This window comes from Lagenorhynchus albirostris, chromosome 6 (genome assembly GCF_949774975.1).
Source record: "Lagenorhynchus albirostris chromosome 6, mLagAlb1.1, whole genome shotgun sequence".
Lineage (NCBI taxonomy): Eukaryota > Metazoa > Chordata > Mammalia > Artiodactyla > Delphinidae > Lagenorhynchus > Lagenorhynchus albirostris.
In genome coordinates this window covers 7,361,381-7,383,157 of record NC_083100.1, presented here as the reverse complement: position 1 = coordinate 7,383,157, position 21,777 = coordinate 7,361,381, and the positions used below count along the sequence as shown (strand labels likewise).

Here is a 21,777-nt window from a genome sequence, read left to right as displayed (position 1 = left end):
ACCAGCTTGACAACCCTGTTTCAAAAGCCAATGAGCATATGACCTAGCAATTCTACTCTTGGTTATATGCCCAAGGGGAATGAAAACAAATGTCCACATAAAAACTTGTATCTGAGTATTCATAGCAGCATTATTCATCACAGCCATAAGTGGAAACAACACAAACATCTGTCAGCAGGTGAATGGATAAACAAAATATGGTATATTTATACAATAGAATATTATTCAGCAATGAATAAGAGGAATAAAGTACTGATTGACATGTGCTACAAGCTGGGTGAACTTTGAAAACATTATGCTGAGTGAAAGAAGCCAGACACAGGAGGTCGCATATCGTATGATGCCGTTTATGTCAAGTGTCCAGAGTAGGCAAAACCATAGAGACAGAAAGCAAACTGGTAGTTGCTATGGGCCGGGGAGAGGGGCATGAGGAACGACTGCTACAGGGCATGGATTTCTTTTCGGGGTGATGAACATGTTGAGGGGTTAGATAGCGATGATGGCTGCACAACCTTGCAAATGTGCCAAAAATCACTGAGTTGTGCAATTTTAAAAGAGTGAATTTTATGGTATGTAAATTATATCACAATAAAGCTGATTATCTTAAAAAGAAGTGGGGACTTGTCTGGCGGTCCACACTTCTACTGCAGGGGGCATGGGTTCGATCCCTGGTCGGGGAACTAAGATCCCTCATGCTGTGCGGCACGGCCAAAAACAAAAAAACCTGTAAAAAGAAGTTAAAAACCAAGTAAATGAGGCCAATCCTCTAATCACTTTTAGGGGACCCCTGGCAATCATTCTTTTAAGTGCCATCCCTTGATGATACTAGATCCTGGGCTGGTCCATCTGTGATTCATACCCTCTGCCCGCTTCCTGGAAACCACACTGGAGCACCTGTCTTGTCCTTCAGCGTCCTCAGAGCTCACCAACAGGACTCCAGGGGTATTGTCTGTGTCCTTTAGCATCTCATCTCCCAGCGTGATCCTTCCAGGCAGGGAGGGAGTGGGAGCCCAGCGGGAGCGCAGACCTGCTTGAAGGGGGTGGCGCTGCTGAGGCACAGAGGGCAGACTGGTGCTGCCAGCGATGAGAGGAAGAAGGGGCGGTTCCCCAGCTCCAGGGGACAGAAAAGGCCACCGAGGAGGGTGGGTGGAGGTACGTTCTGGGTGGGAGGAATGGCATGAGTCGGCCACTGTGGCTGGAGCAGGGCACACTGGGAAGTACTGGGCCTCATCTCCAGCATGACCACATGGGCTTCAAAATACCACCAGCCCACAGGGTTAGATTTCTGGCTGCCCACAGGCTACATTTCTTGGCGGCTGGTACGGTGGTTCCTAACAATGGTGGTTTCTTTTGTGGAGCTGGGGCTGGGGGGGGATAGACAGTGAGGAAGCCTGTTTTGTTTGTTTGTTCATGTATTTGATTTTTACATTTTACCGTCTTAACCGTGTAAGTGTTGAGATCAGTGTACGTTCACATTTTTGTGTAGCCCTCGCCACCGCCCATCTCCAAGACCTTTTCCTCATCCCAAACTGAAACTCGAACCTGTGAAATAATAACCCCCTCCACCCCCCGCTTCCCCTGGTCCCTGGTAACTACCTTCTGTCTCTATGAACTCTAGATACCTCATATAAGTGGAATTAGGCAGCGTTTGTCCTTTTGTGTCTGGCCTATTTCAACCTTAGCATGATGTTGACATGTTCATCCATGTTGTAGCATGTATTAGAATTTCATTTTTTAAATGGCGAATAATATTCTACTGTGTAAATATATCATATCCCACTGTATGGATAGATCTCATTTTGTTTATCTGTTCATCTGTCAGTGGACACTCGGGTTGTTTCTGCCTTCGGGCTATTATGAACGGATTTGTTTCTTAAAGCATGATGTTCATACCTGAGCAGCAAGTGATCTCTGGGGAGCAGAAAAGGGGATGGACTTGACGGGAGAAGAGCCAGCGAGTCTGTGAGGAAGCTCCACAATAGCCCGAGTGTATAGAGAAGGGCGGGGGTGGTGGAGTGACCGGGGCAGAAGGACAGAAGGCTGAAGAGGGCTCCACGGGGCTGACCAGGCACTCGGGAGTAGAGGGCAGGGCCAGGACCCCTGCCATGGGGAGGCTGGGATCGTTTCCTGCAGGTGGCTCGGGGGTGGGGGGACAGCCAGCAGAGGTGCTGGCTCTGTGTCCAAACTTGGCCAGGAGGGCAGAGCCACCACCCCGCTCATCTGTGACACACAGGTGTGACCGGTCAGACCTGGAGACTAGATTGTGAGCTGGAGGGCAAAGCGTGAAACCGCAGTGCTGGGGCCAGACCTGACTCACAGCCCAGCACCAGGGCGGGAAGCAGTTTCCAGAGACAGGAGACCAGAGGACGAGCGGAGGGGTTGGTGGAACTGGGGGCGGCGGAGACCCAGGGGCAGGTGACCAAGGGGGGGCTTCCAGAACTGTCAGTTGCTCTACGTAATAGAGTGCGTGCGTGGGGCGCCCTGCAGCAGCTATTCTATCGTCCAGCATCTGGAGGTTCAGTTGATGTTCGTTGACCCAAACTGGGAAAAATCAAGGTAGACGAGCATGTTTTTCATCCTCAAGAAACTTATGGCCTAATTAAGGAGTTGAAAGACGTGAAAACACTCCTGCAGTACAAGACCCACTTTGAGTCATATCCCGCAGAGCCCCAGAGGTGTTGGAGGAGAGAGAGGGGACCCTTCCAATGCAGTGACCCTGGTGGGCACTGCAAGGCAGGAGTCTTTTGAGTCATTTTTCAGTAAATAAGGCCAAAAGCATTACACATTTGGTAGATTAACAAGTGTCCTTCGGTCCTGGCCATGGCCATCCCTCACCAGCGCCCTGCCTTTGACCTACAGGTATGATGCCGGAAGGGATGGCTTCATTGACCTGATGGAGCTGAAGCTGATGATGGAGAAGCTGGGGGCCCCCCAGACCCACCTGGGCCTGAAGAGCATGATCAAGGAGGTGGACGAGGACTTTGATGGCAAACTCAGCTTCCGTGAGGTACCTGCATCCTGCTGGCCCTGAGCCCCTGGAGGAGGGGGGTGGCCCTGAGAGGACTCGCAGATTTACCATTCCCTGGAGTGCAAATGGCTTTGGCCTCTCTTGAGTGCTGCTTGGACATTTAACCTACAGTTCTGCTTTTTAAAATAAATTTAAGGATCTAGTGAACTGCAGTGCTGGCATGAAAAAATGCTGAGCAAGCAGATTGAAAGTCAGTGTGGGTAGGATAACCTCATTTGGGTAAAATGGTAAGTATGGAGAAATCTGGAGGGATGTTCACCAAAATATTCATTGTGGATGTTTGTGGGTGCAAAGTGTTGGTGGTTTTATAATCTTATACTTAAAAATATATATTTAAACTGTTAATTTTATAACAAGCATTTAAAAATAGTAAAAAAAAAAGAAAGAAAAAAGAAATTATACAAAGGGTCTTACTCTGTGCCCATGGACCTTCCCCTCCAAACAGGTCCAAGGATGGGTTTTTTTGGTCTTTGAAACCCTGAAATTGTGTTCGTACAGATATCTTCCTGGAAAAGCACATGGAGTCATCTGATCCCCCAATGGATGAAAACCTCAGCCATTTTTATTTTGGGGAATAAATCTCAAGGCCATTGGGTTTCTTCCATGGCAAGGATGCAGCTCAACAAGGAAGGGAATTCCATGTTTTGTGTGTTTGAGTCTTGCGGAAAGGTGTTTAGATATGTCAGTGACCTGTTATTAGAATAACTTTAGCGACACCATCCAGGCTAAAGGCTTGGACATTAGCCCAGCTGCTGTGGTCTCATTTTCAGTCGTGTCTCTTTGGGGGCCCTTGGGAGTTGAGAGAAGAGAGGACTGTTCTTGTCTCCTGGTGTTTAACCTTGGTTATTCCAGGAAGAGTGGAGTGCAGGCATCCTGGTTTCTGAGAGTGAGAACTTTAGCCGAATACGGGTCATCTTTCCAGGCTAGATAGGGCCTTTGGATGCTCTTGCTGGGGGTCTCTGCAGCTGCCCTAGCAGCCATGAGTCCCTTCCCCAGCTTGCCTTGCCTCTCACTGCCCACAGGCCAACTCCAGAATCTCCCACCTCTTCCTTTCCTAAACAGGCACATATGGAGATGGATCACGAAAACCTGTGCTGGACTCGGCCCTCAAGATAATCTGGTACCAGACTTCTCATTTCAAGGCTAAGGAGCTAGAAGACCAAAAGGGTCAACACTCGCCTGAAATCAGGTCCCAGCTCAGGGCTGGGCCTGGGTTACAGCCTGCGCCCATCATTCACCACATTCAACTTCCCAGCTGCCTCTCTGTCTCCCTCGCCTCTCATTTGGCTCCTTTGTATCGTTCATACATCATGCTGGGCATTGGCTCTTTCCAATCTGGGTACCCCTGGAGTATAGAACGTAAAGGATCATGCCTTGGCGAAGCTTTGGAGGCAAGGTTGGGGAAAGAACTTCTGCGGCAAAGTTGTGACCTCTGGAGAACAGAAACCGAGGGTGCTTAGAAAGTCTGTGCAAGTCAGCAACGGAGCTAAGGCACAGTCCCTCCCCCTCTTTTACCCAGGAGCCACCCAAATGTGCCCCTCTCTGCGTCCAAGATGCTCAGTTAGCTTTTGGTTAGCTGCTGGCTTGGCCATTTCGCCCAGACGGTGGACAGCAGAGGCTTAGACATCGCCAAAGGGTTTTGTTGTGGGTCCTCAACCTGCCTACAGGCCTTCAGTGACATTTACATTCAGCCTTTTGTCAGTTCAGAGCCCCACTGTGGTCCCAGCTCTAGGAGTTGTACCCAGAGGTACAGGATTTGGACGTATAGATGCATTTGCCATTAATACTCCACAGTCTAACCTCCTGCTCTTAGTATTTCACTCTGCTGGTTTCTGCACATGTTGTAAGCCACTAGTGGGCCGATGCTGTGTTTGTGTGACGAAAAGAGGCTTATAGCCCAACCTCCATCTTCCACACAGAGCTGCATAACTGGAACAAGTTATTTTACTTCTCAGCTTCAGTTTTTCTGTCCTTAAAATAGGGCTGTTGGGCTTCCCTGGTGGCGCAGTGGTTGAGAGTCTGCCTGCCGATGCAGGGGACACGGGTTCGTGCCCCGGTCCGGGAAGATCCCACATGCCGTGGAGCGGCTGGGCCCATGAGCCATGGCCGCTGAGCCTGCGCGTCCGGAGCCTGTGCTCCGCAACGGGAGAGGCCACAGCAGTGAGAGGCCCGTGTACCGCAAAAAAAAAAAAGAAAAAAATAGGGCTGTTAACAGCTTTTGCTCAGGACTGTTTCGAGAACCAAGTTCTCTTTCTATGCCTCCATCAGTTAGAACTCTTGAATGCAAGTGAGGGAAAGAGAATGCTAGCTAATTTAAATAAGAAAAGAACAAACAGCTATTGGCTTACATACCTGGGAGATGAAGAAGTGGAAGTGTTTTAGTCACAAGTAATCCAGGGTCTTCCTCTTGCCGTATCTTGGAATGTGTTTTTTCTGTGTCCACCTCATCTTTTCTTTCCAAATAAGGTGTTGTCCCTGGCATATGACAAGATGGCTGCTGGCAGCTCCAGGCTACATTGTCCCAGGGGATAGAGGGCTTCTTTATCCCAGAGTCCCTACCAGTCTCAGGAGAAGGCTTCTGATTGGCCCTAATAGGGATACATGCCCACCTCCTGGACCAGTCATTGCATCCAGGGTACTGTGATTGGCTAGATCCAGGTCATGTGCCACAAGGCACCATAGTCAACAGCTCCACCATCATCACAGGTGTCCTCATGACCTGGCACTTAGTAGGTGCTTGGTGAGTTTGTATTCCCTTTCTTTTTCGTTGGATTAACTCAACTGAAGTGAGTTATATCTAAATAAAAGCTACTTTCCCCCAACATACAAGGAAATCGATCTTTCTTTTAAACCATTTCTCTTCCAATTATGAAAATAATATATGCACACAAGGGGCATTTTAGAAGATGGCATATATGGAACCATTAAAAATGATGATGTATTCAATAGCACAGTGTTTGATGACCAGAGAACACATGTTGACAATGTAAAAAGCAGGGAAAAAAGCAGATTTCCAAACTGTATATAAAATATAATTGTTTAGGGCTTCCCTGGTGGCGCGGTGGTTAAGAATCCACCTGTCGGTGCAGGGGACACAGGTTCGAGCCCTGGTCCGGGAAGATCCCATATACCGTGGAGCAACTAAGCCCGTGCACCACAACTACTGAGCCTGCGCTCTAGAGCCCACGAGCCACAACTACTGAAGCCCAATGCCTAGAGTCCGTGGCTCTGCAACAAGAGAAGCCACCACAATGAGAAGCCTGTGCACCGCAACAAAGAGTAGCCTCCGCTCTCTGCAACTAGAGAAGGGTTGCACGCAGCAACGAAGGCCCAACGCAGCCAAAAATAAATAAATAAATACTTTAAAAAAGAAGTAATCATTAAGATAAATAAATTAATTTAAAAAATAAAATATAATTGTTTGCATTTATGGTTTATGTACGTGTACAGACATGTAGAAGAAGTCATAAGGATGGACCAGAGTTAGGAGTTCTACATCCATAACTGTAGGCATCTAGAATCCTATTCCAGGCACTCACCACCTCATTCTCCTTTGGAGGCAGACAGCGAGGACTTAATATCCTCCCCTCTTTTTTTGTAGTCCTTACTAATTCCATTACACCTGTCTCAAAGCGAATTGCTCCAAGGCCAGATGTGTGGTAGTTTTGTGCAAAGGCTGGATAAGGGGTTTACTAGATTCCATGTTAGTACTGAGAACTGTAGGTCCTTTTTTCTCCTCCCACCTTACCCTCTCTTGGGGGGGGGTCCCTGGCAGCCCTGGCTGTAGTGGGTTGCACCCCTGCCTGTTCATGGTTGATAGGACCATGGATGGACCTCTGGCTAGACTAGGTCAGTCGGATTCCCTATCTGGGATTTTGAAACTGGGGCTGAAGTACTGCACGTTGGCTGTGCAGGTGCCTCTTCCCATAAGAGTAACTCAATGTGGGGCAGCCATTTTCTCCCATGTGGTCCAGACACAAGAGCTCAAGAGGGAATGTTGCCTCCAATCCTGAGAACATTGCCTCTCCCTGTTCCAGTCCTCTTCCAGGTCACTGTATTTTACCCTTGGGTTTTTGAGACATCCTTTCTGTATAATGAATACCTCCTTTTTACTTAAGCCAACAAGTGTGTTTCTGTCACTTGCCATCTAAGAGCTCTAACTAATGTGGGGAAGTGTTTGCATCATCAATCAGAGTCATGAAATTTAAAATTTCCTTAAATTTGGGACTTCCCTGGCGGTCCAGTGGTTAAGACTTCGCCTTGCAGTGCAAGGGGTGAAGGTTCGATACCTGGTCGGGGAGCTAAGATCCCACATGACTTGCGGCCCCAAAAAACCAAAACATAAAACAGAAGCAATATTGTAACAGATTCAATAAAGACATTAAAAATGGTCCACATCAAAAAAATCTTTAAAAAAATTCAATCAAAAAAAATTTCCTTAAATTTATCAGAAGCATTTGACAGCTTGCGTCTGAAACTGCTTTTTAGTTTTGTTGCTTCTCTCTGTTTCTTTGTTTTCTGCCTCTCCTTCCCTCCCCCCTCTTTGCTCAGAGTCACAGCTAGGACACTTTCCAATTCTCTACAACATACCAGTCTTTGTGGACTATAAATAGGAAGACAAACAAGGCTGGGCAGTTGGAGAAATTGTCATTCAGGGGTTGGGGATTGTAATACACTAAATGGGAAAGTCTGGCGTGCTTTAGGGAAGGCTGAACATTTTCAGGTTGAGCTGGATTTTTTTTTTTTCTTCTTTAACTGGCTGGGGCTGGGAGGGACCCCTGAGTTAGGACAGAGCTGCTGGCGGTCATCCGCTGAGCTGGCAGAGTGAGAGTGAGCCCACGTGGCCAGGACCCTTGAGGAATACTTTGAGTCCTTCTGTAAACACCAACATTGTCATCTCTGCTACAGATGTGAGAAAAATGAGTTTCAGAGATGAAGAGACACCCCCTCCCCGTCGGGTCACTTCGACTGCTGCTAGGCTGGGGGCAGTGTTCCATCTTTCCTAAGCTGCCTCCCTGGTATGGAGGGGGTATCTGTTTTGTGTTTACCGTATGGAGCATTGGGGAGGGGGGTGGCTTCTGTAACTAAGTGCTTTAAGGATGGGCAGGGTACTGAGGGATGGATGGGTATTTTACTCCTTCTCTCTGCCCGAGGCTCACGTTTGCAGTGCTGAAGTCTTGGCTGCTTCAGGCTCTTCCATGAGAGCCTGGCCACCACCGTCCCCCTGCCCCCTTGTCCCCCATCCTACTCTTGGGGGGGGCCTCACCTCCTTCAGTAGGCTTGATTTCCAAGGCTTCTTTGGAGCCAGTGTTCTGGCTCGGTTAGTCTGCAGCAAACTGAGTCTCTGCCGGCCTCTAGTGAGAGAGTTTGAAGCTGCAGGTGGGTGAAAGTGACGTTTCTGTAGAGTGAAGCGGACCATGGTGGCCTTCGTGAAGCTGAAAGTCCTGGAACATCTTGCTTCACCGCTTGCTTTGTATTTGGCGATGTCCACAGTGAAGTTAGGACCCCTGAAGCAAGAATTACAAAGAAGGGCTTGCCGGCAAGGCATTTTGGGGTGGTGGTAGTGGAAGCCAAGACTTTCACTTAATGAAACACGCTTCCCTCTAGGGATTAAGAGCGTTGGCAGTAAAAGACACAAGTTGGAATTTGGAAAAAGCGTGCTGAAGCTGTCTTACCTCTCACTGTGCTTTAGCTAATGTTTCCTCTTGGGGAAGACAATCTTTAGAGGAGACGGTCATGAAAAAACCCCCTGAAAACTGACATTTCACACATATTTTAGGCACTTGAAAACCTGGAGGAGCCTCTTTCTGGGATGAATTGGAATACATCAATTTTTATTCTTTCTAGATGGAAAAATAAATTATGGAAGTTGGACAGATGTCTGATAGACAAATTCATGAAAATTTTTTAAAGAAGAGAAGTAAAAAGCCATAAAACTTCCTTGGGGGTGATGGAAGGACGTGCAGGTGGGGGCGGGGCGGGGCAGGGACAGCTCTTTCAGGTTGGCCTATTTATTTATTTAAAAATTTATTTTGCAGAGGTCTTAGTACAAGTTGGCTTTAAAGACAAATTCATTCAGGTCACATTTTGAATCTGGAGGAAGGGGGTGGATTATTCAATAAATGATGTGGAGATTACTAGCTAACCATTTGGAAGAAAATAAGGTTAATGATAAACTTCACATGACAAATCAGAATAAATTTGAGATTAAATATTTACGCTTTTGAAAAAGTCATAAATGCAGTAGACAAGAACACAGGCAATTGTTTATGTAACCTTGGTGGCAAGGAAGGATTTTCTAAGCATAACATTGGTGAGAGAAAAGGAAAGCTTGATAATTTTTGAAAAAATTTTGCTGTAAACAAAATTGAAAGGGAAGTGACAGAGCTAATGTATTTGAAACATAAAGTATTTGGAACAAGGTTCTATAAAGATGTCTTAGAAAACACCAAAAATGGTAAATAGTCTAATGCCCAAAATGGGACACAAATGGAAAATGGAAATGGTTCAAAACTGTCCGAAATATTGAATTATTTCGTTTTAAAAAATAGTACATACGGGTCTACTGGATTTTTTCTTTCATGACTGTTAACTAGGATGTTGCCAATTTTTTGCTTTTACAGACAATGCTTCTTAAACTATTGTGTAAATGGTTCTAAAGGACAGATTCCCAGCAGTGGAATTAATGATTGGTAGGGTGAAAACATTTTATCTTTTGTAAATATTTCCAAAGTGCCCTCCAAAAATTTTGATTCAAGTTACACTCCCATCAACTCGATATAAGGGTGCCCATTCCCCTACATCCTTGTGGAAAAATAGGCAGCTTTGGTTTCTGTCTTTCTTTTTTTTTAATTTTTGGCACGGGTCACGTGGGATCTTAGCTCCCCGAACAGGGATCGAACCCACGCCCCCCGCAGTGGAAGGGCAGAGTCTTAACCTCTGGACCATCAGGGAATTCCCCATGTTTTCAGCTTTGACAAAATAATTTGTCACACGGACATGTATACACCCCTTTTAATAGGCTTGGCTATAATGACCCTAGCTCAGGCCAGAGGGGAGTGCTGCGAATCTCTCGGTGATGCTGACTTTGACCCTAATCAACCTTCCCCTGTAGTTCCTGCTAATATTCCACAAGGCCGCAGCGGGGGAACTACAGGAGGACAGTGGGCTGATGGCGCTGGCGAAGCTTTCTGAGATCGATGTTGCCCTGGAGGGCGTCAAAGGTGCCAAGGACTTCTTTGAAGCCAAGGTAGGTGCCTCCTTCCTGTGCGGGGCAATCCCTCCCTCTGCGCACCCTGCCCAGCAGGAGCTCCCAGCCAGCGACCAGCTCATCAACTCCCTCAGGACAAGGGAAACAGCAAGCGCTTAATCGTGTGAGCTTGTAGGGAAATGAGAGCGCGTTTGTGTGCCGTCTGAAAATTAAAAGCAAAACAGGAAAACTGCCAGACGGCAAATGCGTTCGATCCTGGTTTCAGATTCAAACAGGTTTGCTGGTACAATGCTGCCAGATTGACTCTGAATCCAGACTTTCCTAAAGAATTCCTCCTTACCCCAAACCACACTTGAGTTACTCAAACAGCTACCTGCACATTTGCATCTTAGACACCTGTGTGTAAACAAGTGAATAATGGGGCCCAAGGAGGGTGCCTTGGTGGCTTGCCCTGAATCAGAAAAAGTATTTGCATCATTGACAATGGCTGGGAGCTGGGAAGGAATCTCCAGTGCCTGGTCTTGGAGCCCTTCTGGGTGCTTCCATTCATTCACGAGTTCATACGGTCGTTGAACGTTTATGGAGATCTTACCCCTGCTGGGTGCTGTCGCTTTCCTCTCCGCAGGGCACATCTGCAAAAAGGGCGATCAGGAGAGCCCTCCGAATCCCCCTCCACAGCAGTGGATAAGGCTACCTGGGTTCAGATTCTGCCTCCTCCCTTACCTGTCACCTGTCTGTGCCTTAGTTTCCTCATCTGTATAATGGGGTTGATAATGGGATTGCCATGAGGATTAAATGCATTCATGTGTATGAAGCGTTTAGCAAGCTCCTGGCTCACCGAGAGCACTCTGTATGTGATAGGAGCTGTTGGGACGCCCTTCCACTCCAGGCAGGAGGCAGCCAGCCTCTTGTGGAGTTTTGGCTTATTCCAGGAGTTTGCCCAGAGACAAAGTGTCCTTGGTGATACAGCCCAGCCTGCTCAGGCCCCTAAGCAGCACTCTCTCTTCACTTCTCTGTGACGTTGCCTTGGAGACAAGAGTCCATCATCTTTCTGCCAGTATGTAAACTGTGAATCGTGGTGGCCTCCTTATGCCTGAATCCCCTACTGCTGTCACCTGGCAGTTTCAGGGACAGGGGGACCACTCACTGCACCTTCAACACCAGCATCGTATATCCAATCTTGAAAGTGGTTTGGCCCTTCTTTCATGACTTAACATTGGTTCAACTCAGTTCCAGAAATGCCAGGCACCAAATCAAGCTCTGGAGAAACTCGCATTGATAATGATGAGTAGAGAGGAGGGATGGTGGGAAGAGTCCTCTCTATTCATTGACTGAATCACCACTTGCAGATCTCCCGAGATGCCTTGGGCAGGGGCCTGGGGTTGAAACCCAAAGTTAACAGGACTCTGTTTTCAGCACACTGCTGTAGCTCGATATGCCGAGCGCTCAAGTCTGTATGGAGTCTCTGAGAATGTCTTATCTGGGCATTCCCAGCCTTTTATAATCTGGCTGTGATCCCAGCTCCACCCTTCTTCACCCCTATGCACAGTTCTTCAAGTTCTGCCACGTCTTTTCACAACGGGGCCTCGATACCTGCTGTTTCCTCTGCCTGGAATGTCCCACCCAAATGCCTCTTCCATGAGAACTCTACTCATTCTATCAAACCCACCTTAAATTTACCTGACTCTCGGGGCTGAGACTGTCCATGCTCTTCCGGGTGCCTCTATTATGCATGGAAGCAGTATTATAATTTATCTGTTCAAGGCATTCTTGGACGCTCTTGGTAAGAGTATAAATTGACCCAACTTTTTGGAGAGCAGCTTGGGGCCAGCTGTTAACATTTCATATCCTTCACCTCTGGAAATCTGCCTCGAGGATTTTATCCTTCAGAGATACTCATGAAAATGCACCTAGATGTATAGACAAGGATTTTCATACAGTATTGTTATAACAGAGGAAAATTGGAAACAACCAAAACTTCCACTACCGGGTAGTTGAGTCCACTGTGGTACACCCACACATTTGTACACCCTGCAGCTCTCAAAGAATGAGATGCAGCTGCATTCATGTGTGGACAGATGTCCCGAATGAATTAGGCAAAACAGTATATTTGAAACCCAATTTCATTAAATAGTTAAGTACAACCTGGATAATTATATACTAAAGTATTAGTAATAGTGATGTCAGAGGAACTTATTTTCTATAATTTTGTAAGGTTTTATAATGTGTGTGCATTATTTTTACAACAAGGAGAAAAGATGAAAAGAATATCAATAAAAATTTTTGTGTTTATACGTCTGCCTCCTCACCCACAGATTCAAAGGCAGGTGTGTTATGTTTGTAATTACAGTGCCTGACTAATAATGGCTCTCAGGAAATGTTTGCATGAATGACAAATGGAAGGAATTATTGCCCAAGTTTGGGAGAAGGCCATAAAGGAGCTGACATTTGCTACAGATGTTCAGAGATGAATGGGGATTCACCTTGTAATCAGGGAAGGGAAGGCGTTCCTGGCGTGGAAACAGCAAGAGCAGAGGCTCCAAGGCATGGTGGGGGGGTGGGGGGGGGAGTGTCTGGAGGTTGGCCTCTGTCCACACTGGATGCAGTTGGACAGGAGGCTCTGGGCTCCCCTGAGGGCCAGGCCTTCCCCAGACTGCTGATCACCAGAATTATCTGCCAACCAGCTTCCCAGACCTCACCCAACTCTACCTGGGCTCTGCAGGTAGATCCAGTGAATAGCCAGGCTTGGAGGGCAGGGCCTTGATGTGATCAGCAGTGGGCACGATGGGGACAGACTTGCCCTGGGGGAGGCTGGACTCAGGGAGGCCTCCGTAGATGGCTGGAGAAGAATTGCAGGTCCGATGAAGAGCATGACAAAGGGGTTGGGAAGGAGGTAAGGATGAATCCCCAACTCCCTAGAACTCTCAGTATTTATGACCACTTGATTGGAGGTGGAAAATATAATGTCACGAGGTTATTGGAGTTGTGTGGCCAGGGGTTGATGTTTAAAAAAATCAAGACAGGACCCATGCCCGTGAATGTGAATGGTTTATGGAGGAAAAGTGATAAGCTGGGTTTTACTAAGTCCAAGGTGACTTCAGGCAAGGGAAGATCTGCCCCTTCGTCGGAAGGGTACCCTGTTGGTTTTTTTTAGCGCCCCTCCCACCCAAGCCTCTTTAGATTGGGTATTTTTCTTTCTAGTATTTCTCACTACCTGGCATATATTTATTGATGTCTGCAAACACAGTAAAAAAGAAAGACCTTGTGCCTTTTGTTTGCTAATAGTTTCTGCTCAGGTTCTGTTGGACAGAATTTGGCCACACCCAGCTAAATGGGAGGCTACAAAACACCTTTTTTTTTTTCTGGGGATCCATGTGCCCAGTTGTAATTCTGCTACTAAGGAAGATGAGCATACTAGATACTGAGAGTCATGGAATAATCTCTTCCACACTTGTCCACACCTGAACCAACCGCTGGCAAGGGCTGGAGTATCTACCCTGATTGGATTTGCTCCTCGAGCCCAGGGGTGAGGTCAGTCTCCCCTAGACCCTTGGGCCATGTGCCAGGGGAGCATCTCATAGAAAGAAAGAAGGAGGAAATGGATGTTTCATGGACACTCAGCCACACAGACCACAAGAGCTATCTATCTTCACAAGATACAAGCTGAAACCCGAGAACTAGAGGGAATTGACCAAGGGCAGAACGTAATGGACTGTGGGAAAGGAAGTAACCAGAGATACAAGGAAACCCTGGAGAAAATGGTATTTTGGAGGCCAGGAGCAGTTTCAAGAAGAGATTGAATCAGATGAGGCCAGAGCAGAGGTCTTGGGTCCAGCAAATGGGTCAGTGGAGATTTTTGAGAGATGAGGTTCACGGTGGAGGGCAGATTGTAGCAGGGTAAGAGGCGGGTGGGAACTGGGGGGAAAGAGCCCTGATGGCTGCTTTTCTGTCTAGAAGGTTGGCAGAGGGGCCTGGACAAAGTGCGGACGGTAGCTTAGGACCAGGAAAGAACTTCTGAGTTTTGGGGTTTCTTTTTAAAGCCTAGGGAAGATAGATGTTGGTGTGTTTTTATGTCACAGGGAAGTGATCCAGGGAGAAGAAAACATGAAGATAAAAAAAAGAAAGGGGTGATTGATGGGACAAGGACTTGGAGATGAGGCAGACTTTTAATGTGGAGAAGAAGGAGCCCAAGTAAAGTAATTGCAAAGGGCCCCCAACCCTCCTCTGACCTGGCCAGGAATGGGCAGGTGGGGTGACTGACAAACACCTGAGTGCTGCTGATGATTGGCCAGACCCTCCGCTGAGCGCTTCAGATTCATGTGTTATCTAATGCTCACACAATCACTCTGGAGGTAGGTGTTACTGACCCACTTTGCAGATGAGGAAATTGAAGCTTAGACAGTGGTTTGTTGATAGATGTTAAGCAAATGGCTGTCTGGACAAACTGTATATATATATGCCCAAGTTTATTATAAATATATTTTGCAGATATAAAAGATATGCAGCACACATTTTGCAAATAATAAAATATATACTATTTTAATTGTAGATTCCATATAGCCTATTGATTCTTTTTTAAAAATAAATTTATTTATTTTATTTATTTTTGGCTGCTTTGGTTCTTCGTTGCTGTGCGCTGCTCTCTCTAGTTGCGGCGAGCGGGGGCTGGTTCCCCGATAAGGGATCTAACCTGTGCCCCCTGCAATGGAAGTGCGGAGGAGTCCTAACCACTGGACAGAGCAGGAATCCCCCTTTGCTGGACTCTTGATTCTGTAGGCAGCCTATGATTGCAACTGACAAAAGAATGTAGTTCCGGGGACTTCCCTGGCGGTCCAGTGGTTAAGACTCTGTGCTTCCAATGCAGGGACAACAGGCTCGATCCCTGGTTGGGGAACTAACACATCCCACATGCTGTGTGGTGCAGCCAAAAAAAAAAAAAAAAAAAAATGTAATTCCAACATGAATGTTGGTTGGTATTTTGTTTAAAATTAATTTCTAAGAAAAAAGTGAAAGGACATATATCAGAACTTCATTCAGTCATCAATGACGTGAGCAACATCTTCGCTGAATTTGATAATAGTTTTCAAATATTGGAAGAACGTTCTCTTCATCTTGGAGCTATTCACAATGTAAAGGCTACAAACACTACACATGTTTAAGTTTAAACTTAAAACTTAAAAACATTTTTAACATTTTTCCATCACTTTCTTAAGAAAAGATTGTCTAGACAGTCAATGAAACAATAATCAAAACCCTTGTTTGTAGCATAGTTGTTCCAAGATGTAAATACTCCCACTGGGGTTGCTTTCAAGCTACCAACAGGATGCTGTTGAACACAGAGTTGGGAAGATTCAAGGTAGCATGTCATCATATAGGATCTCCACCTTAGAGGTATAAAAGACATAGGTAACCTCAAGAACACAAATAATAGTAAAATGTAGTAAAATAATCAGGAAGTGATGACTTTTAAGTATGTATTACTTTTGTTTGTAATATAATTTATTTAATTGTGAAAGTATATAAATCTAATTTTTAACAGCAGCTATATATATATATATATATTTTTTTTTTAGCAGCTATATATTTCTTAAGAATTTTTTGTTATAAACTTTTTTTTTTTTTTTTTGGCTGCGTTGGGTCTTTCATTGCTGTGCGAGGGCTTTCTCTCATTGCGGTGAGCCGGGGCGACTCTTGGTTGCGGTGCGCAGGGTTCTCACTGCGGTGGCTTCTCTTGTTGTGGAGCACGGGCTCTAGGCGTGCGGGCTTCAGTAGTTGTGGCACACGGGCTCAGTAGTTGTGGCTTACGGGCTCCAGAGCGCAGGCTCAGTAATTGTGGTGCATGAGCTCAGTTGCTTCACAGTATGTGGGATCTTCCCAGACCAGGGTTCGAACCCGTGCCCCCCCTGCATTGGCAGGTGGATTCTTAACCATTGTGCCACCAGGGAAGTCCCTTAAGATTTTTTTGATATGGACGATTTTTAAAGTCTTTACTGAATTTGTTACAATATTGCTTCTGTTTGTTATGTTTTGGTGTTTTGGCTGTGAGGCATGTGGGATCTTAGCTCCCCAACCAGGGATCAAACCCGCACCCACTGCATTGGAAGCCAAAGTCTTAACCACTGGACCACCGGGGAAGTCCCTAACAATGGCTATATTTAACAACCAGTTCATAAAATTCCTGAAAATCAAACAACTGGCTTGCAAGCAGGCACCAGCCAGTACACCTCTGAGCCTAGAGATGTTCGATGAAGCGCCCAGGGTCTCACTTCCAGAAGCACAGGGAAAGGGGGAAGGATAAAATGGGTGGGAGAGGAGTCCAGAGTGGACGGACTGCGTTCGTCTGTGTTTTCTAAATGAGGGAGAAGGTGGGCTGCTGAGAGTGGCAGGATCCTTAAAGGCTGTGGCTGATCTTCGGATGACTGCTGTGGGGAAAGAGATGGGAGGAGGAGGGCTTTACTGAAGGCCCAGCCCAAACTGGACATCCTCACCTCCCAGTGGGTCCAGACACCGTCCTTGTGAGACTTCTAAGAAAAACACGTTCTCAGCCTGCAAGCAGGAACAAAGTCCTTGGTCCAAGGGCAGCACTTGGCAGACTGGGAGGGGAGAGGTGAAGTGTGTCAGGCAGAAGTTCAGGTCCTAAAAAAAAGAAGTGCAGGTCCTGGGAGTTGGAGGTACTGTGACAGGTGTGTTGCAAAGATTGGTCAGGCATCCTTTTTGGGTTAGAAAGTAAACTAGGGCAAGGCCAACACACTAGAGAATGGGAGTGTGAACCCAGGTTGTAGGGTTCTCTGGATGCTTGGGGAGGCTGGGTAGATAGTAAACTCCAACCTGGACTTCTCGCCAGAGTCAAGAAAGAGCAGTCTCTGTTGAAATTTTTGATGACATCAAAATTTAAATATTTGTATGACCCGAGATACCTTGAAGTTAAAAGACAAACAAAAGACTAGAGGAAAGTAACTGAAGAAAAATATATAATGAGGGACTAGACCTAAATTATGTAAAGAATTGCAAATTAAAGGAAAAAAAAAACCAACTGAATAGAAAAAAGGGCAAAGCATACAAATGGGTAATTCACCAAAAAGGAAATAAAAGAAGGTGCCAATTTTTTTGCCTATCAGATTGGCAAACAGGAAAAAGGTTAATGATAAGCGTTGGTAAGGTTGGGAAATGAGCGCTTGCATTCCGTGATGGTGGGGTGCAAACTGGAGCAGCTGTTTGGAGAGCAGTTTAGCAGTCTTTATTAAAAATAATGTACATGCCCAACATGTTTGCAAATTCTACCAAATTGATGAGACACACAGAGAGGGGGAAAAAAAAAAGAATCAGTCCTAGAATAGAGGATAAAGATGGATTTATCTGATACTGTATTATTGAAGATGGATTCATATCTCATTCACAACGCCAACAAAAAACATTCAGTATTTGGAAGTAAATTTAGAAGGATTGATTCAGAGAAAGCTGAAAATTTTAGTTGGTAACGTTAAAAAAACCCAAAACAACCAGTACTGAATGAAAACTGAGTCATTCAGGGAAAACTGTACATTATAAAGATATCCCTTTGCCGCAGGCAGATTGATGCAATCCTATTCGAGATGCCTGCAGGAAGCTCATTTGGTTTTTGTTTTCCCCTAGAACTAAAGAATATTATTGTGAAATTAAAGGTGGAAAGTAGAAGTGGGCAATAGGCGTGGATGTTAGGGGTATCCTGAAAAAGAAGCTGAGGTGGAAAAGCCAACCCCAGCAGATAGGAAGGGGCATGTGTAACACAGCAGCAAATAAAGTGACGGTGTCCTCGCTGTTAGAAAGCAAACACTGGAAGACCAAGGGGAGGGAGTGTTGGGCGGGGGTCAGGCCCCCAGCAGGACCAGGATCCCAGGTCACGTGGCTGGAGACAAGCGAATTCTGTCTGATGGGCTGCTCCCTCTGCAGGTTTCTCTTTCCTCTCTCACTCTGTTGGTCTGTCCTCGCTGTTTCTCTGCAGGTCCAAGCCTTGAACTCTGCCAGTAAGTTTGAAGCGGAGATAAAAGCAGAGCAAGATGAACGGAAGCAGGCGGAAGAGAAGAGGAGGCTCCGCCAGGCAGCCTTCCGGGAACTCAAGGCCGCTTTCAGTACATAGTTGGGCTGACCTTGACCTCTGGCCACAGCTGTGCCTCACAGATGCCCCGGAGAGACCTGGCCGGGCATCCTCACCCCAGCTGACCCTTTGCCCCAACAAGCCTTCACAACCACCACCCAGTGCAAACTCCTTAACCTCATAGGGGTGGCAGGGGGTGGCTCTCATCCCCATTTGGGAGCCCCTCCCAGAGGTTCCAGCTGCCCCCCACAAGTCCCTCTCCTGCTTGCCTTCCTCTGCCCTTCTCTGTAGCCGGAATGTGCCTCTACTTGGCAACCTTTACTTTTTCTTTGTCTCTTTCCCACTCCACAGAGTGGTCTGCTGTGTTAATTTGTACAGATACTTCTTTCTTTGGTGGTCCTCAGAGGAGATAGTCCCTGGAGGCCTATGATGCTAATGTTGCCCATTTTCTTGGGTAATCCTTTTTCTGTGCCTCTCCCGTCATGCCCCTCTCTCCTTTGTTTCTCATCCAACTTCCCTGTTCTCATTCTTAGCCTGATCCTGCCGGGTGCTTTTGCATCTTCTGTCCTCTGATGATGGTGAGGTTTAAGGCAGGCCAGGCTGGACCACTCCCTAACCCCTCTCCAATAGGGGGCACGGCATGCTGCTGAGATGACACAAAATAGTGAAAGGATAGGAGATTCTGTTCCTTCCCATCACCTTTCTCCTGTCCTCTTAGCATCCCCCCTATATCTATCCTTTTCATTACGCTTCCCACTTCAGCCTTTTTTTTCCTACCCCTAAATACTGTGCTACTTAACTGTAAGAATGAAATAATGATTATAAGTAATATTAATGAGTAGAAGAATTCCTGTTAACTCTGACTTTATGCAAATTATATTACAGTAGACCCCTGACATTCCCAAGTGACAAATCCAGAGCCTTTCCAAATCCCAAAAGTCATGACCATCCTCACCATCTAGCTGGTTTCCAACCTCTGCTCTAAGGTGCTGAGGTGAAGCTGTTCTTCAGCATAATTTTTTATATGTTATGAGTTCTTGGGATTGCTCACAAATATCAGGGGTTTTTTGTATTTTATAAAAGAATTTCTAACATCATATTTATTTCTTCTCTTTTTTACCTGCTGTCTCTACAAAAAAGAAAACATCTGCATTTTTACCTTACGGCTGTTCTTTTTAAATAAACAGTGCAAATGGACTTTGCCATCACATCAATGTGCTTCTAGTCTTCTGTGAATTGGAGGGGAGAGAAGGGTGTTTTCTGTGGGGGCCACATCCAGCCTAGGCTCCTGTTTCACACCAAGTCTCCGAAGTAGAGTTAGAAGTGGTGCTTAGAGGTTTGGCTTTCACTCCGGGGCATTCTGAGTACTGAGGTTGCCTGTCAGCTACTCCTCCCCTTCCCATCACTGAGGATTCTTTCACCTGCAGGTAAAATCTGCAGCTTAATTTCTCTTGCTTACTGGATCCCTTGAAACTCTGATGAGGAGTTTCCAACGACCCTTCCCTCCCATGTATAATTCCAGGGTATTGAGGGGACCTAGGTAAAGACCCCTGGCCTAAAAGAACACCCTTAGCTCCCCAGGGAGAATAATTTCTGTTTCTGCACAAACCCAAGACCTACAATTCTCAGGCATCCTTCTTCCATGTAGGGTCACCCTAACCTCCCCACCAGAGGAAGTGGATATGAAAAAGGCAATCCAGCAATCGTGCTTCTTGGTATTTATCCAAATGAGCTGAGGTACTTTGTCCGCACAAAAACCTGCACACGAATGTTGATAGCAGCTTCATTCATAGCTCAAAACTTAGAAGCAACCAAGGTATTCTTCAACAGGTGAATGGATAAACAAACTGTGGTCGATCCATACAGTGGAATATTAATTCAGTGATGAAAAGAAATATTATTCACTGTTGAAAAGAAATGAGCTATCAAGTCACAAAATGACATGGAGGAAACTTAAGTGCATATCGCTAAGTGAAAGAAGCCAGTCTGGAAAGGTTGCGTTGTATATGATTCCAACTATATGAAATTCTCGAAAAGGCAAAACTGTGAAGGGAGTGAAAAGATTAGGGTTATCAGGGGTTAGGGCAGGGAGGGAGGGATGAATAGGGGATTTTTAGAGCAGTGAAACATTCCATATGATGCTATAATGGTCATTATACATTTGTCAAAATCCATATAGAATGTATAACACAAAGAGTGGACCCTAATGGTACTATGGACTTCAGTTAATAATAATGGGTCAATATGAGCACACCGGTTGTAAGAAATGTACCAACACTAATGCAAGATATTAATAATAGGTGAAACTGGAGGGGGAGGGAGGAGAGGCGTATATGAAACTCTGAACTTTCTGCTGAGTTTTTCTATAACCTAAAACTGCTCCAAAAAATAAAATCTATTAATTAAAAAGAAAAGAAAAGAAAAAAGAAGGAAGGAAGGAATGGAGACAGCAGTATAATTACTTCAAATGTCCATTTCCCTCTGTGGACAACTAGAGCCATGTAAGAGCTAAAACCTCGTGATTGCAAATGGTAGAAAATGTAACACAAAAGAACTTAAGGGAAAAAAATGGACAAATATTGGGTTATGGAACTACAAAGACCAGAGGCAGCACTTCTTTGCCCCCTCTTGGTCATGAAGTCCTATAGATCGTGTTCCCTTCACGCTTCTTACCCACAGTTGCCATCCTCCATCTCCATGGCCATGGCCTTCATTGGTTCTTTCCTGGGTCTCTACAGTGGCCTCCGAACTGGTTTCCCTGCCATCATTTGGCCCTGACTGTCCAAACTGCCGTTAGAATAACCTTAATAAACTGTGGACCGTAGCTAACATCTCTCCTTCAGTTTTTGGTTCCCCACCTTCAGGATCTGGGCCCTGCTCACCGCCTGCTGCTTCATCTCTTGCCCTTCCCGCTCCCTTCCAAATGGTACACTCCCGGAATATGCAATACCTAGCAGTTCCTAGAAAGCGCCACTCCTCCAGACTTTTGCACATGCTGTTCCCTGTGCCTGGCACTCCCTCCCTTCCCCTGGCAAACTATTTCTCATTGTTTGTGACTCAGCTAAGAGATTATCTTCAGGAAGCTTTCTTAATGCTTGCAGCCTAGGTGTCCCTTCTCGGGGTTCCCATTTCACCCTAAGTTTTTCTCTATTGTAATCCTTATGACATTATGCAGTATCCTTCTCTTTTCTTCTCTTCTTCCTTCTTTGGACTACGGACTCTTTGAAGGGCAGAAACTGCCTTACTGCTGTAGGCCTAGTACGCTGCCTCGCATGTGACAAACTCCCACCGCACGTGCACGTTTGTTTCACAAGGACGTACCAAGTTTGTTGGAGCAGACAGAGATGGGCAAGGGAAGACCACTGCCACTGACTCAGGGACCTTCTAAGCACCTGACATGGGAGCCTAGCCTGAGAGGACAGCTCTGAAAGTGAGGACAGCAGAGATTGCGTGGACATCTGTCTC

The 21,777-nt window shown here is 46.1% G+C and overlaps 1 protein-coding gene across 1 annotated transcript in view; it reads left to right on the top strand.

The window, feature by feature from the left end:
• The window catches only part of EFHD1 (EF-hand domain family member D1), a 39,057-nt gene extending 19,535 nt beyond the window's left edge, over positions 1-19,522 (top strand). Inside the window, exons 2-4 of the mRNA XM_060151226.1 lie at positions 2,860-3,007; positions 10,143-10,277; positions 18,220-19,522. Coding sequence (XP_060007209.1) covers positions 2,860-3,007; positions 10,143-10,277; positions 18,220-18,354 — 418 coding nt within the window. The 3' untranslated portion in view covers positions 18,355-19,522. The remainder of the gene's footprint in view (positions 1-2,859; positions 3,008-10,142; positions 10,278-18,219) is intronic.
• Positions 19,523-21,777: the final 2,255 nt, after the last annotated feature.